Genomic DNA, 14,594 nt, shown 5'->3' with positions numbered 1-14,594 from the left:
AGAGAGAAGGCGGCGGGTTGGACTCACGTTCTTGCCCACGTCGTCCTTGGAGCTCATCAGGTCCTCCATCTCGGCGCGGAGCTGCTTGTTGAGCCGCTCCAGCTCCTCCTTGGCCTCCAGGGCCTCGTCCAGAGCGCGCGTCATGGACAGGGCCTTCGTCTCCTTCTCCCGCGCCTCCGCCTCCGCCCGGTCCCGCTCCTCCGCGTACCGCGCCGAGATGCACTTCTCCTCCGCCAGCATCTGCCACAGGCATGACGAGAGGGGGCGCTCAAAAACACAGCTACAGCAGGTGGGCTTTCACTGGTCGGTGCCCATCGGCTTGGCACTGTCTGTTCAAATAAACGGTTTCACTGGGATTGCATTTCAAATAATTGGACCCTTCTTATGCACAACATGCTGAGACACTCTGTGGGATGACTGGAGTGGGCATGTTTAAAATGAAACTTGGATTGGATATCCCAAGTGTTGGTCCGACCAAACAATATTTACTTGTACTTAAGTACCAATTGTGATGCCAGTTTCTATTAGTTATTGATGTTAAATGCTAAATAATATGCATAAACTACTGGTAGTTTTCACCTCCTACATTTAACTTTTCCCTTAGGGGGAGATATTACAGGGAGGTCCTGGCTCACTCAGCTCAGATTTTTCAGAGCTAGCAGAGATGGTGATCTCATTAAATTCCAAACCTGACTCATCATCTGGCCCCCAAATCATCCTCCTACAGCTGATTGGCTAAACACCCCCCTGCCTTGTTCCTGTCAGGCCGGTGTGTGTCATTTTATCAGAGAGGAGCCCCCACACTGGCTCTCCTATATAGATATAATTGGGCACTAGGTGCTAGGTCATCACTGTAAGAAAGTTCTTAACAAGAAACTTATTTTCTTAAATAAAATCACAGAATTCCCTACTGCTTTCTTTCAGCAATAGTGTCCTTTCTGTTTCGCGGCCTTCGTGTCGGCCTAACGCTACCGCTTGCGTTAATAAAGTGTGGTGACCACGACCGGACCTGGTCAAACTTCTTCTGCTTCTTCTCCAGGTTGGAGACGATCTGCCGGAGGTGGTCCTGGTCCACGGTCAGGTCGTCCAGCTCCTGCTGCAGGCGGGTCTTGGTCTTCTCCAGCTTGTCGTAGGCGGCGTTCTTCTCCTCCAGCCGCTGCCCGCTGCTCTCCAGGTCCCTCTGCAGCTTCTTCTTCACCTCCTCCAATCCCTCTATCACCCCCACATCGTCCTCCAGCTTTTTCTTAGTCTCCACCAGCTACGCAGACATAAATGCAAGCATGAACTTTAAAATCTACATGTATTACATGCGAACGCGAAACATACGCAAGACAATACGTGGGTGACAAACAAGGGAGTTTCTATCGAGCCCTTGGAGGTGGGCAATTCCATTCCTGGAGGGCCGGTGTGAATGCAGGTTTTTGTTTCCACCAATTACCCAGGCTAAATGAGCGAACTGGCTCTATACACCATCACTGGCTCACTCGTAGATTAGATCACAGTAAAATGTTTCTTTAAGGGACACAAGAACAAGTCTTTCTTGTGCTCATCAATAAATGTAGCTAAAATGCCAGATGGTGTAAAAGTTAGGGCTAATCAAGCAATTAAGGCCAGAAGTAGACGGCCCTCATTGCCCACCTCTGCCTTTGGAGAAACGCATTAATGTAGAAGACAGTGTTTCTGTGTGTGTGTTTACAGCATGTGTAGTGTCCATTATTCAGCGCTGCTCAGACCTGGCCCTGCAGGGAGTTGAGCTGCTTCTCCAGGCTCCTGCGTGCCTCCTCCTCCTCCTCCTGCTGCTCCTGCAGGTTGTTCTTGTCCTCCTCCAGCTGCCGGATCTTGCTGCTCAGGTTCAGCTTCTGCCGCGTCTCCTCCTGCAGCAGCTCCTGCACACAGACACACGGAGGTCAGTCGTCCACCCCTCCCCACCGTCACACCCCCGGCCTTATACCCGGTCCTTTCCCTACTCCAGTAGTCTTCTTCTTCTTGGGCTGAGACCGCAGACCTACTGCAGACACTAGGCTCACTCGACCCATTCATTGATTGACAGGGAGGACACACCTCTGCCCCACTCCCCGACCTCGCCTGACACAGAGATCACACATCCTCCCGGATTCTTGTAGCTGTATTTAGGTTATAATTGTCAGGACTCTCAGGTTTTACATGGCGAGTGGCAGTCTTGGGTGTGAGCTGTGAGAGCTGATCCTGGATCAGTGGCGGGCAGCTCACCTGTGTGTCCTGCAGCTGGCTCTCCAGGCTGGTCACGTCTTTGTTCAGTTTGATCCCCTTCTTCTCTGCGTCTTCCAGCAGCGTGGAGACACTGTCCAACTCCGTCTGCAGACGTACACACACGTACACACGGTGAACAAAGAACAAACATTTATGGAGATTGTATTTGCATGCTCATACATGTATAGGGGAGCAGGATTCAATAACCCATCAATATGACCAATTCATCGATAAGATCGATTAAGACTACACTGGCCCTGTATCTGGACTTTTTACGTTTTCATTTTTTTGTGTAACCTGTATTATTGTCTTTGTAGTCATTGTTTCTTTTGATTTTGGGATTTTCCAATTGTGTAAATTGTGTTTCGTTGACAAAATGTCAATAGCAATACCTTGACCAAAAAAAAAAAAAGGATTGATTTAGACTTCAGTCTCAATGTCAGTTAAATGGGGCTCGGGACACTAGGTTGCTGTTGAAGGTTTGGAGGCCCTGCACACCCCCTGACCTGCAGCTTGTGGGAGCGCTCGGCCAGCTCGCCCTTCGACCTCTCGCCCTCAGAGACCCGAGCCATGACCTCCTGCAGCTGGGCCTCCAGCTTCTTCCTCTTGTGCTCCGACTCGCCCTTGGCCTGCTGCAGCCCCTTCACCTCCACCGCCAGCTCCTTAGTCACGCACTCCTGCGACTGCTTGTTCTTCTCCAGGTTTGCCTTGACCTGTACACACACAAGCACACACGTTCACACAGTTAATGTGGGGGCGGCCTGTAGTGTAGTGGTTGAGGTAAATGACTGGGACCCGCAAGGTCGGCGGTTCGATCCCCGGTGTAGCCACAATAAGATCCGCACAGCCGTTGGGCCCTTGAGCAAGGCCCTTAACTCTGCATTGCTCCAGGGGAGGATTGTCTCCTGCTTAGTCTAATCAACTGTACGTCGCTCTGGATAAGAGCGTCTGCCAAATGCCAATGTAATGTAATATACAGTTACTTTCTGTGACAATGCAACGTCTCGAAACATCAGTGGTTTGTTAGTGACCATCTCATCTGGCTACATGCAATATTAGTTCCAGTAACAATTACACAAGATGGTGCATGTGGGCCAAAACTTTTCAACATGCCATTTATGAAACTAATCATATGAATGAAATACTATGCGTCTAATCAAAGATACTTTCCCAATGCACAGCTATTACTTATTATTCTGTAGCTAATTTGAGGCGCTGACACTGAACAGATGCCGATGCATATAGATATTACTTTCATATTATTTTCTTCTCATGATCAAACAGTGTGTCTATGGGAGGCCGCATCTGGCCCCCAGGCTGGCTGGCCCGGGTCTAAACGTGGCGTTTCCGGCATGTCCCACCCTCTTGGCCTGCTCCAGCTGCTCCGACAACTCCTCCAGAGCGCTGGAGTGCCTCTGCCGCATCTCCTGGATCTGCAGCTCGTGGTTCTTCGTCTCCTCGTCGATGGCCTTCTTCAGCTCTGTCACTTCCTGCTCCCGCTTGCTCCTGGAGGATCATGGGAAACGTCAGTTTTGAAAGGGGGGTGGGCAAGAACGGGCATCCAAAATCATTATCCTGTTGTATATCAGTGTAGAGACAGCGCCCCCTTATCTGAGCTCCTGTTGTATATCAGTGTAGAGACAGCGCCCCCTACCTGAGCTCCTGCTGTATATCAGTGTAGAGACAGCGCCCCTACCTGAGCTCCTGTTGTATATCAGTGTAGAGACAGCACCCCCTACCTGAGCTCCAGTTGTATATCAGTGGAGAGACAGCGCCCCCTACCTGAGCTCCAGTTGTATATCAGTGTAGAGACAGCGCCCCCCTACCTGAGCTCCTGTTGTATATCAGTGTAGAGACAGCGCCCCCTACCTGAGCTCCAGTTGTATATCAGTGTAGAGACAGCGCCCCCTACCTGAGCTCCTGTTGTATATCAGTGTAGAGACAGCGCCCCCTACCTGAGCTCCTGCTGTATATCAGTGCAGAGACACAGCGCCCCCTACCTGAGCTCCTGTTGTATATCAGTGTTGAGACACAGCGTCCCACCTGAGCTCCTGTTGTATATCAATGTAGACACAGCGCCCCCTACCTGAGCTCCAGTTGTATATCAGTGTAGAGACAGCGCCCCCTACCTGAGCTCCTGTTGTATATCAGTGTAGAGACAGCGCCCCCTACCTGAGCTCCTGTTGTATATCAGTGTAGAGACAGCGCCCCCTACCTGAGCTCCTGTTGGGCGGCGGTAGTGTCCAGCGTGTCCTCGAGCTCAGTTTTCAGGGCCTCCAGCTCCTCCCCCAGGTCTCTCTTCAGCTTCTCCGCCTTGTTCCGCGCCGCCTTCTCCGACTCCAGGTCCTCCTGCAGCTCGGCCAACTGAGCCTGCAGCTCCCGAACCTGCTTCAGAGCGTTGTTCTTCTGCCCGATCTCCTCATCGCCCCTAAAACAAACACACAACAGGAGCTGAGAGCACGCATCATTCCAGAGTGTTCTGTCAATATTTACAATTACTAAATATCTAAATATATATATATATACATCCCCCCCAAATACAAAGTCAGTTTTTAATTTGAATGTAATCAACTTCAACATTTTGGGGGACAATATGTCAATACAAAAAATGTAAAAAAGCACTGAACACTAGGGGGAGCCATCAAAAACGCTGATCCTTTAAGAAAAAAATGAGGACAAGCCGAGAGTTTGCCTGGCTTTGTGCCTAACCTTAATGAGGCTATGCAGCCAACATTCAGCACACATGTGTCAGCAGTTAGATCAGCTCAAAAACACTGCCATGACCCCAGCCTGGCTTAAACAAACTAATGACTGCATGCTTTTAAAGAAAAGAGAAAAAAAGATACATTTACAAAAAATTAACAACACGTCTCTGGCCTGACCTCTGATCCAAACTCTGACTCACATGTCAAAACTGGGTTGTTCAAAAAAGAAAGATTTTTTTTGGAACATCGTTAAAACCAAAAACGAGTTTTACAAAACAATCTGGCCAAACATAATTATTGGGAGAAGAAAGCCAGGCGCTCTGTGTTTTAGAGACCAATGCAGGGAGAAATACTTCTTTTCTACTTTAATTACGTCTCAAATGGCAAAATCTCTCCTGGATGCGAGAAGTGCTTCCTCTCCCAGTCTCACTGTTTATGGAAAGTGACAACAATCTGGTTTCCATAACGTGAACGTGGGAGGCAGGCAGGCACGAGCCTGCACTTAAAACACGCATCTGCATGCAGGTTACAGGTACTACAGGTTGCTCACTCATTCTTTATATGGTCTATACTTTCTATGGTTTATATCTGTGCCAGCTACGAACCTATGCTCCAAGCTCTGCCATTGTTTTTGTAGTATTTGTAGTTCTTGTAGTATGGATATATCAACTTGGGAGGCATTTTTGTGTTCTGTAACAAGAAATGCCTTTAGTGCATTTCCCAGCAGACAGGCCAAACTGGGCAGGAGGGAGGGGAAGGGATTGGATACGGATCAGGAGACCACACATGGAAACCACGGCCACTGATGAGTGTGAAATGGAATGGAATATGCCAACAGGGAAGAGATTCACTGTGGATTCAGGAGAGGGCGGACAACCATGCACTCTCCACTGAAACAAGTGTGGTGCGATGGGATGCAACACTGCTACTTCCCAACACGTTCCTGAACGTGCTGCACCATGCTGCAGGGCCTGAATCTGATCCCAGGTAACCTGTCCATGGACTAGAACAGTGCCTTGACAGGATGAGCCACCCAGCAGCCCAGAATTGCTTTAATCAAAGGCTGTGTCTTGAAAAATAGCTCAGAAGGCTTTTTCCCCAAGGAAGAGCAACAAAGCTTTGACATGAGATGGAGAGAGCAAGCACAAGAGTGAGAAAGAGAGACTCCACGAGAGAGCAGTGAGAGTGAGAGAGGTCATATTTCAGATGCTAACTAGATTGAGCAGCTGGAACACACAGATATTCCTTATAATGATCAAAGTCATCACAACTGGTTTGGATGAGATTGTGGAGAGGATTGTTTCAGCATAGATTTAGTTATGTGCACTAAACAGATGGCCAGCACCGTAATGCTGACACTAAAATTCCTTGTCACTGGAGTTGTTGAAAACACATTCTGACTTTCTGAATTGTTTCAAATATTAATGAAGTGAGCATGGTCAAAGAGAATCTGTACCAAGCATTACAACACAGGCAGCAGCAGGAACGTCCAACTGGAACCTCCTACAACTAGAACAGGGCTCTTGGGAGACGCAGGGTGTGCTGGTTTTTGTCTTTAACCTTATAATCAAAAACAAGTTAGATCCAAAAACCAGGAGAGTTCAGTTAACGGTGTAATTGTTAAAAGTGCTGAGTCGCAACAAAAACTAGCCAGGACCACGGCTGAGGACCATCAGGGCAGAACTAGGCCGTGTGGAGGATAGTCTGGAGGATAGTCTGGTTTGTATACACAACATTTGTGGCTTGGGCTTGGGCAGGTCATGTGACCTCACCTGGCCTGTAGGGCTTGCAGCTCCTCCTCCTTCTTGGCCAGCTGCAGCTTGAGCTCCTCGATCTGGGCCTGCAGCTCGGCGATCTGGTCCTGCAGGTCCGTGGTCTCGCCGTCGAGCTTCCGCTTGGCCTTCTCCAGCTCCTGACGGGTCTTCTCCTCCCTCTTCAGCCGCTCTACAGGGGTCAGACGGGTCAGACGGGTCACATCATCACCTGTCTGCAGTCGCACCTGGTGGTTGTTCACCACGAACCGAGCGGGTCTCCCTCACCTTCCAGATCGACCATCATCACCTCCTGCTTGTTCTTCACCTTCCCCAAGTTCTTGGCCTTGTCTTCTTCCTCAGTCAGCTGTGAGGTCATCTCACTGATCCGGTCCTCCAGCAGCTTCCTCTCCTGTAGGCAGGGGCCAGAGACGCGTTGCTCATTCAAGTGCTCGATGAATGTAAGGGGTTAAAACTATGGCAAGTATGTCACTAATATTGTTTGCATACAGCACCCATGGGAGAAACATTAATATCGAAACAATATCCATTGAAAAATAATCTAATACCGTGCACAATACAAACGCTTTTTAGTAAAACAGAAATAGCTGCAACCGAGAACATATTCTTCAGTATATAGCCCAAGTAGGGAAAGAGGAATGAGCATCACATTGTGAAAAGAGAAAAATTAGGAAAAAGAGGCAGAGGGAAGGAAATAGATTTAAGGGAGTGGGCAGGGAGGGAAACAGGGAGGGAGAGAGATGAAGGAGGGTGTGTGACATTGTGGGGAAAAGAGACAAAGAGAGGGAAGAGAGATATTCTGGGAGGGAGAGAGGGGGCACACGAGGAAGGTCCTGTCCTGCTAAGGATGGGTGGGGTGTGAAGTGAGATGCGTTTCTTCCCCCGCCCCTCACCTTGAGGAATTTGGAGTTCTGATCCTCCAGGAGCAAGATGTCCTCTTCGTACTTCTTTATCTTGGACTCGGCCGTCACCTTGTCCAGCAGCAGCCTCTGCCGGCCTCCCTCCTCCTCGTCCAGCTGGTCCTCCAGCTCCTGCGGGAGGGGAGGCGCAGAGACGTGGCTCCCACACTGACCTACTACAGCGGTCTGCCGACTCTTTCACTGACGCACACCAAAACCCACTTGCCCTGGGTTTTTAGGTTTAGCATTAGTAACCGATGCCTAAACAAAGGGTTCTCGTTTTGTGGATACCTTCTTTACATTCCTATATTTAATAAATTCGTTGCAAAGATTTGATACTTCCACTAGACTCTTTCCTGCAAGTGACTTCCCTGTGTGAGACTCCTACCTGTATAATTGGACTCTTACCCGTGTCAGCTACTCTTACCAGTGAGAGTCTCACCTGTACGTGGGCCTGCATCTTCTTCTTCTCGTTCTGCAGGTTCTGGTTCCTCTCCTCCTCCTCCTCCACGCGGGACTCCAGGTCGTGCAGGATCTCCTCCAGCTCCTGCTTCTTGGCGGCCAGGCGGGCGCGCATCTCCTCGGCCTCGGCGAACAGCTCCGTCTCCGCCTGCAGCTGCTCCGCCAGGATGTTCTTCTCCTCCGACAGCTGCAGGGAACCCCAGGACCCGTCACACCCGGGACCCTCCTCACCCCTGCTCATACCATTCTCTTCTCTGTTACCTTTTTTCTCAGAATCACTCATTCTGCCAGCCAAGCCTGCACCAAGAGCAGTGCAGTTGAAGTTCTGAAGCACTCCGATACGCTTTCAGTACCGCAGGAGTTAGCAGCAATCGGAGCAGTGGCTCATCTTGCATCGATGAGAACTGGTGCTCTGTATGTGGTTGGCGTGTCACTGGGAGGAGCTAATGCAGCAGTAACGAAAGTCGCATCCCATAAACTCACTCCACCCTGGAGGGATGAAGCCAGCTGTGTCAGGTCTCTCTAGACTCCCAGTCATAGTTGGCTATTGACCCAGACCAGGTTGAACCTGAAGGCCTGGTGTCTGGTGACAGTGTGGTGGCAGGGGGTGGAGGGACCTGGGGAAGGGGAGGGGCCTGGGTCATGCAGACTCACCTGCTGGTGTTTGCGCTCCATGTCCACCAGCTCTCCCTCCACCTTGCTCTGCTTCTCCTTCACCTTCAGCAGTTCCTCGTCCTTGGCCTGCATCTCCTCCTCCTGCCGGCTCACCTGCAGCAGCGGCTTCACCTGCGGTAGGGCGGGGCCCGGGCACACTGCTTAATTGCTATTGGCTGAACACAAAATACCAATAAAACGAAGCCATCTGGAAAGTTGGTAGATGGTAAACTGGTAAACTGGCCAGTGAGCCTTTTCTGCCCATGCATGTGCACACACAGACCTTGGTGAAGAGTCTCCACCACTGCCAGTGGCGCAGTTTCAGATAGGCTGCGCAGTTCCTCTGCAGGACCTTCAGAGCACTGAGCTGCTGCTGCTTCTTAGCAAAGGCCCTGAGACAGGAAACGGGGAACGCAGTTACAACTGAGCTAATACAGCCACACCTGGACTAACACAGTTTCTCTGGTGTGTATGACAGTTATTATGGGGTTGTGGACCCCATGCTTGTCAGTGTGTTTTTGGGGACAGAAGGGGGACTCACTTGCGGGCCAGGTACCCTCGGCAGACCGCCTGGAAGTAGATGATTATGTCTGTGATCTTGAGGTCACGCTCCTCCTCCAGGTGAGCCAGCACCCCGGCTCGAAAGAAGATCTTACTCTGCCCGATCCGGTACAGGTTGGGGTCCAGCTCCAAGGCCCGGATCTATGAGAGGGGACAATAACAAGCAGAATGGAAACGGTGAAGGAGACTGTTAAGATAAAGACCTAAACACAGAGTTGCAAAGGAAAGGAAGGGGTCACAGAGAAACAGTAATCCCACAATGCTCCACTAAGTTTCTCTGCATTTCGTGTTCATGGTTTTTCTTTTTTAAGTGGAGGTGCCCTCTAAAGGCACAGATAAAATAAGAACCTCATTAAAGCCAGTGGGCAAGCTGCTTTTATCCTTGAGGAGACAGTTATCCCCGTAACCTCAGGTGACTGATTTGAGGCCTGATTTGATCCAATTGCACAGTAGTTTGTCTATAACCTTGATTACAGTCCTTAAGCAAGAGCAATCAGTGTCGCATCATTATCCAGTGATGATCTTGAGGATATATACTTATATATCCACAAATAATTACAAGAGCAATTTAGGGCATAAGAGCAACCATTAGAGCCCAATCAACTAACCTCACATTAATGTACAAACAGTGCATAACAGTTATTCACCACACTGGCAATTTCAGTATATTCAGTGGCTTTAATAGAGTAGTTAATGTCAGAGATGTACAACTGTCAAAATTATTTAAATTCAACAAACACGCAAACAAATCTTTATTCAGTTTAAATTTTAATTTAAGGTAAACGAAGACGCTGACCTGTCTCTCATAAATAAACTCTACTATTAATGTAGCCAGAATAGTGCCTTTTCTAATTCCATAAATTCATTAATTATAAGGTTCTGAAGTATAAACTTTAACTGCACTGACGTATGGGTTGTGAAGGGAGGGGGAAATGGCTCCAAGTACTAATAAAATCCATTAAAATTAAATGGCTATAAATATGCATCCATAAGTGCCAATAAATGCCTGAATATGCCAATAATTCTCCAGGAAGAGATACAGAGGTGTGGGAAGTGTCGTTACCATCCTCGCACAGGCCTGCTTGCCATCCATGAAGCCCTTGGGGATTGCATTGGGAGTGAGGATCTCATACCTTTAAAATGAAGAAAAGCAAGGCATGACATTTACTGGGGCCAGAGTGTGAGGACACCTAAGACACAGGCAGCCAGTTAGCCATGGTTTGGGGCATCCTGTGTGTGCGGGTCTCAACTGATCAGAGCAACCGCAGAATGACACTGGAAGTTACTAAAACTTTACAAACATTACAATGCCTGAAATAAAAAAATCCATCATCTTCAAAATGTACATCTGCTTACTCCAGATGGCCATGTTTATTTCTTTGCAATTCATTTACATATAATTTATATTTACAGACTAGTTTCCAGTGGGATCAATAGTCGGCATAAGGACATTTTTGGATATGCCATCTTATGCACATTCCCTAAAAAGGCAAAGGCCATAACCAATGAGAACACATTTTAATGTCTTATACAATACATCTAGGTCAATGTGCATCTGTCCCTGCCAAATAATTGGAAATTTGAATTATTTATGAAATAAAATACCTCTGCCTGAACTCCTGGAAGACGATGCGGTTGGGGAAGCCCTGTCTGCAGATGCGGATCCCCTCCAGAACCCCGTTACACCTGAGCTGATCCAGGACCAGGTGTGGGTCCAGCTTACCTGCCTGAGATAGGGATGAACAGGAAGGGGGATTACAGGGTATGAGCCATGGAGGATAAAACAGGATTATATGACACAGGAGCAATAACACAAGTCAAGTCATATCTACTGCCTGAGAGTGAGAGAGGGGGTCATGGGTAAAAAAAAAAGATCATGGGAATATGATTACTAATTACAGTAATGTACAAGTTATACCAACACTGAATACATTTACTTATCCAATTCAGCCAAAACCCAACCAATTCCTGCAGAAGATCTAATTTCCCCTGAAGGATAACCGGTCTCAGCTTAACAGAGAATCCTTTCATGGACTCCACAGCACGCACGTGTAATCGTAATTACACTGGACGTAAAAACACTGCGATTGGAACGGTGCCCTTTATAAAACTTTTGTATCCTCTCTACAGTTCATTTAACCTTTCTACTGAAACATTTTAGCATATTTCCCCACATATGTTCTTTTTCTTCATGGAGAACTGGCCTTTTCCCTTATGTAATTGCTTTCTTGGAAGCTTTCAAACAAGTCACTTGAAACAGATCTTTACAGAAATTTTGGAACCAAGTGATTTTGGACTAAAAAAGGAAATAGTTTTACTGTGACACAATGGGATTAAAAATATGCTCGGTGGGACAAAATGAAAATCAGTGGTGATTCAATCACATGTAAGTGTCAAAAACTTAAGTGAGTAACACATCCTGCTGACAGCCTCCCTGAATTTAAATCCCAGTGCATCCCAGACAGCACGGAGAACATTGCTTTCTCTATGGGACCTGTAATCGCCATGAACTGGAGCAGGCTTACTGCTGTGCTGTATCCATGAGCAGTCTAGAGGAAAATAAACTAAACAAACATTTCTCCTTCACACACCCGGCTGTGTGTGACCCATTTTCGGATGCTCATTTGTGGTTTTAGGGGCCAGAAACCATAAATGCCTTGTGGAAATGGGCAGGAATGTGTGTGGCGCAGTTTTATGAGAGCAGAGGCCCTACAAAACCTCTACTTTTCCGACACTACTCTAACACACCGATTCCCTTGCAGGATCCTATTTCTGGCAGGTAATCCTGTGAGGCCTATATGGTTTTGGGGAGAGGGTGGTTGAGTCCTGGGGTGGGTGCTCTTACCCTCTTCTCGTGGTTGGGGATGATACAGCGGACAAAGTTTGGGTTGGTGTTCCTGAGCGTGGCCATGAGCTTGGTGAGGGACTCCTTGTACAGCTGTCCCACCGTGCGGAACATGCCCTTCTTGGTCTTGTAGGCAGCCCCAAATGCGGTCTCGTTCATCCCAGCCACCTGGTCCAAGCCCACGATGCGGTCCACTGTTGGAGGGGTGAGGGGCGGGTTGGGCGGGGAGAGGAAAGGGATGAGAGGACTCAGAGCAGTAGACTAGGATGGGGGTCTGGCCTGGCTGAACACCAAAGACAGCCAATGAGACCAACTAGTCAACTAGGGAAAGCCAACTGGTCACATGTCCAATTCCGTATTTTGCAGACCTACATGCTAAAAAAATATTTTAATTTGCAGCTCACCAGTTGCCTTAGGGTGGGGTTGGGGTTGAGGGTGGGTGGGTTTAAGATGGTGGGGTATTGTGGGGGGTTACCTAGGCTCCAATCATGTGGGGGGCTCACAGCAGGAAGTCACATGGTCACTGATAGAGGCCTTCTGAAGACATCTACAGTGTGCATCACGTATCACCGGATACATTGTCATGCAAATTCAGGGGATCTCATTTTCCCATGGGTTAACATCCAGTCTACTTTAGTAGGTCACACAGTGAAAGCCAGAAGGTATCAAATAAGTAGTCAATAACTTATGGTTTGTTGTTATTTCTGTTCTCCTCCAGAAGTATTTGAGTTGCATTTCATTCCAGAAACAATATGGATTGTGTATTCTTTTGTCCCCATAAGGATATCACTCGGTCCCATAAATCACAAGGAAATTGTCAAAAGTCATTCAAAAAACTGTCAAGGCAACATAAATCACAAAACACCCAGGTGATTTAAACACATTTTTCATTTGCCTCCTTTTAAATTAGGCCATGTTTTAAGACCAGTGGCTCCAGTGGATGCCAACGTGCAAGTCCTTTTCCAAAAAAGAAGTGAAAGCCAGCATCAAAATTTGCTACAACCGAAATCTAATCAATATGAGAGTAAAGGGGGTAGAACATTTGGCAGAATCACACGTCAATATCACTAAGGCATAGCATATTTCGGCTGCTAAGGACGCAGAATTTGCAATAGTGTGATGGGGTGTGGAGAATATTTTAATAGCCTCTGGAGACCAAGTCCTTGCCAGGAATTTCCCCCCCCAAAAAACTTAAAGACTTTCTGTTCTCATTCCATATGTCCAGCCAAATTTATACTTGAGGCGGAAAAAAAACTTTCTATATAGTTTTTCCATAGGTTTGGGTGAAAAAAACAAAAAAAAATTACAGAGCTGTAATTTACATTTTGTTTTAAATAGAAATACCACAGTTGCATAACTTGCCGATCTCTCCAGAGTGGCAGAGGCATGGGTATAATTAAAAAAAGGGACTGATCCAAAACCTACAGGTCAGGATAAATGTATGAATTCCAAATTCATGAACAGAACAAACAATGTGTCAACCCTTTTTTTCACGCCCACAGAGAGCCCTGTATGTTCTGAGCTTGACTGGACCACATTACGTCCATCAACCTCCTGTGAATCCCAACTTCCATCACCCATCACAACCAGTCAGAATGTACTCCTGATAGATAAATAAATAAATGTTCTACATTTTAACTCGTGGTTATGACTGGGACCCGCGAGGTCGGTAGTTCGATCCCCGGTGTAGCCACAATAAGATCTGCACAGCCGTTGAGCCCTTAACCCTGCATTGCTCCAAGGGAGGATTGTCTCCTGCTTATTCTAATCCACTGGGAGGATAAAAGTAATGTAAAAAATTTAATGTAAGAGATAAAAGCCTTTGATTAGTTGCAACTTACAGAAAAACATGAACTCCAAAAATAAACCATCCTGTGAGGTAAACATTTCTGTCCTAAAAGTTCCAGCAGTATGCTTAAAACATGACTTCCCGCAATCAAAACCACACGAGCGCAAAAAATGGCGAAACGGACATCCATCACCTGCCTTGAACGCTGCGTATGTGTGCACGCCAGGTCGCAGGTGAGTGCTGAATGTATTAGAAGCAGACGGAAGCTTCTGGCATTGGGCCCGTGGCCCAGGGTTCGGCCTGGGCAAGCAGGGCACAGACGGCGTGCAGAACACTCACGGGAACATTTTCAGATGTTCCTTCAAGCTACGCTCGCCTCCACATTTCACTGCTTTTATTACGTGAGAAAATAAACGGAACATTTGATCAATCTTTCCCTCTCGCCGGGCGGGAGGTCCACTCCTCCGTTCCCTGTAGTCCACACAAACTGCTGTAAATCCCGCAGGAATTCCACCCCTCACCGGGAAGCCGGAGCCTCTGGGTCCTTAACAACCCAAAATCATGGGTCAAGAGATTATGGGCCGGTTTCATTGTAATCCGTCTTATTCTAAAGCTTTAGGGCCCCTTTCACAGACCTAGATTAGGCTTAGTCCTGAGCTAAATAGAGTTTTGTACAGA

The 14,594-nt window shown here is 47.7% G+C and overlaps 1 protein-coding gene across 2 annotated transcripts in view; it reads right to left on the bottom strand.

Annotated features, from left to right (window-relative positions):
- Positions 1–14,594, bottom strand: part of LOC133115226 (myosin-10-like) — a 72,341-nt gene that overhangs the window by 7,831 nt on the left and 49,916 nt on the right. For both annotated transcript variants that reach the window (XM_061225027.1, XM_061225028.1), the window contains 17 exons: positions 12,128–12,321; positions 10,888–11,009; positions 10,346–10,415; positions 9,263–9,423; positions 9,005–9,113; positions 8,722–8,853; positions 8,048–8,254; positions 7,600–7,737; positions 6,974–7,097; positions 6,707–6,878; positions 4,445–4,657; positions 3,591–3,735; positions 2,736–2,942; positions 2,230–2,334; positions 1,734–1,886; positions 1,010–1,258; positions 28–240 (listed from right to left, as the gene is read on the bottom strand). In XM_061225027.1, the coding sequence (XP_061081011.1) occupies positions 28–240; positions 1,010–1,258; positions 1,734–1,886; positions 2,230–2,334; positions 2,736–2,942; positions 3,591–3,735; positions 4,445–4,657; positions 6,707–6,878; positions 6,974–7,097; positions 7,600–7,737; positions 8,048–8,254; positions 8,722–8,853; positions 9,005–9,113; positions 9,263–9,423; positions 10,346–10,415; positions 10,888–11,009; positions 12,128–12,321 (2,714 nt within the window). The remainder of the gene's footprint in view (positions 1–27; positions 241–1,009; positions 1,259–1,733; positions 1,887–2,229; positions 2,335–2,735; positions 2,943–3,590; positions 3,736–4,444; positions 4,658–6,706; positions 6,879–6,973; positions 7,098–7,599; positions 7,738–8,047; positions 8,255–8,721; positions 8,854–9,004; positions 9,114–9,262; positions 9,424–10,345; positions 10,416–10,887; positions 11,010–12,127; positions 12,322–14,594) is intronic.

This window comes from Conger conger, chromosome 16 (assembly GCF_963514075.1).
Source record: "Conger conger chromosome 16, fConCon1.1, whole genome shotgun sequence".
Lineage (NCBI taxonomy): Eukaryota > Metazoa > Chordata > Actinopteri > Anguilliformes > Congridae > Conger > Conger conger.
The sequence above is the reverse complement of the archived record's forward strand: the minus strand, read 5'-3'. Positions and strand labels throughout refer to the sequence as shown.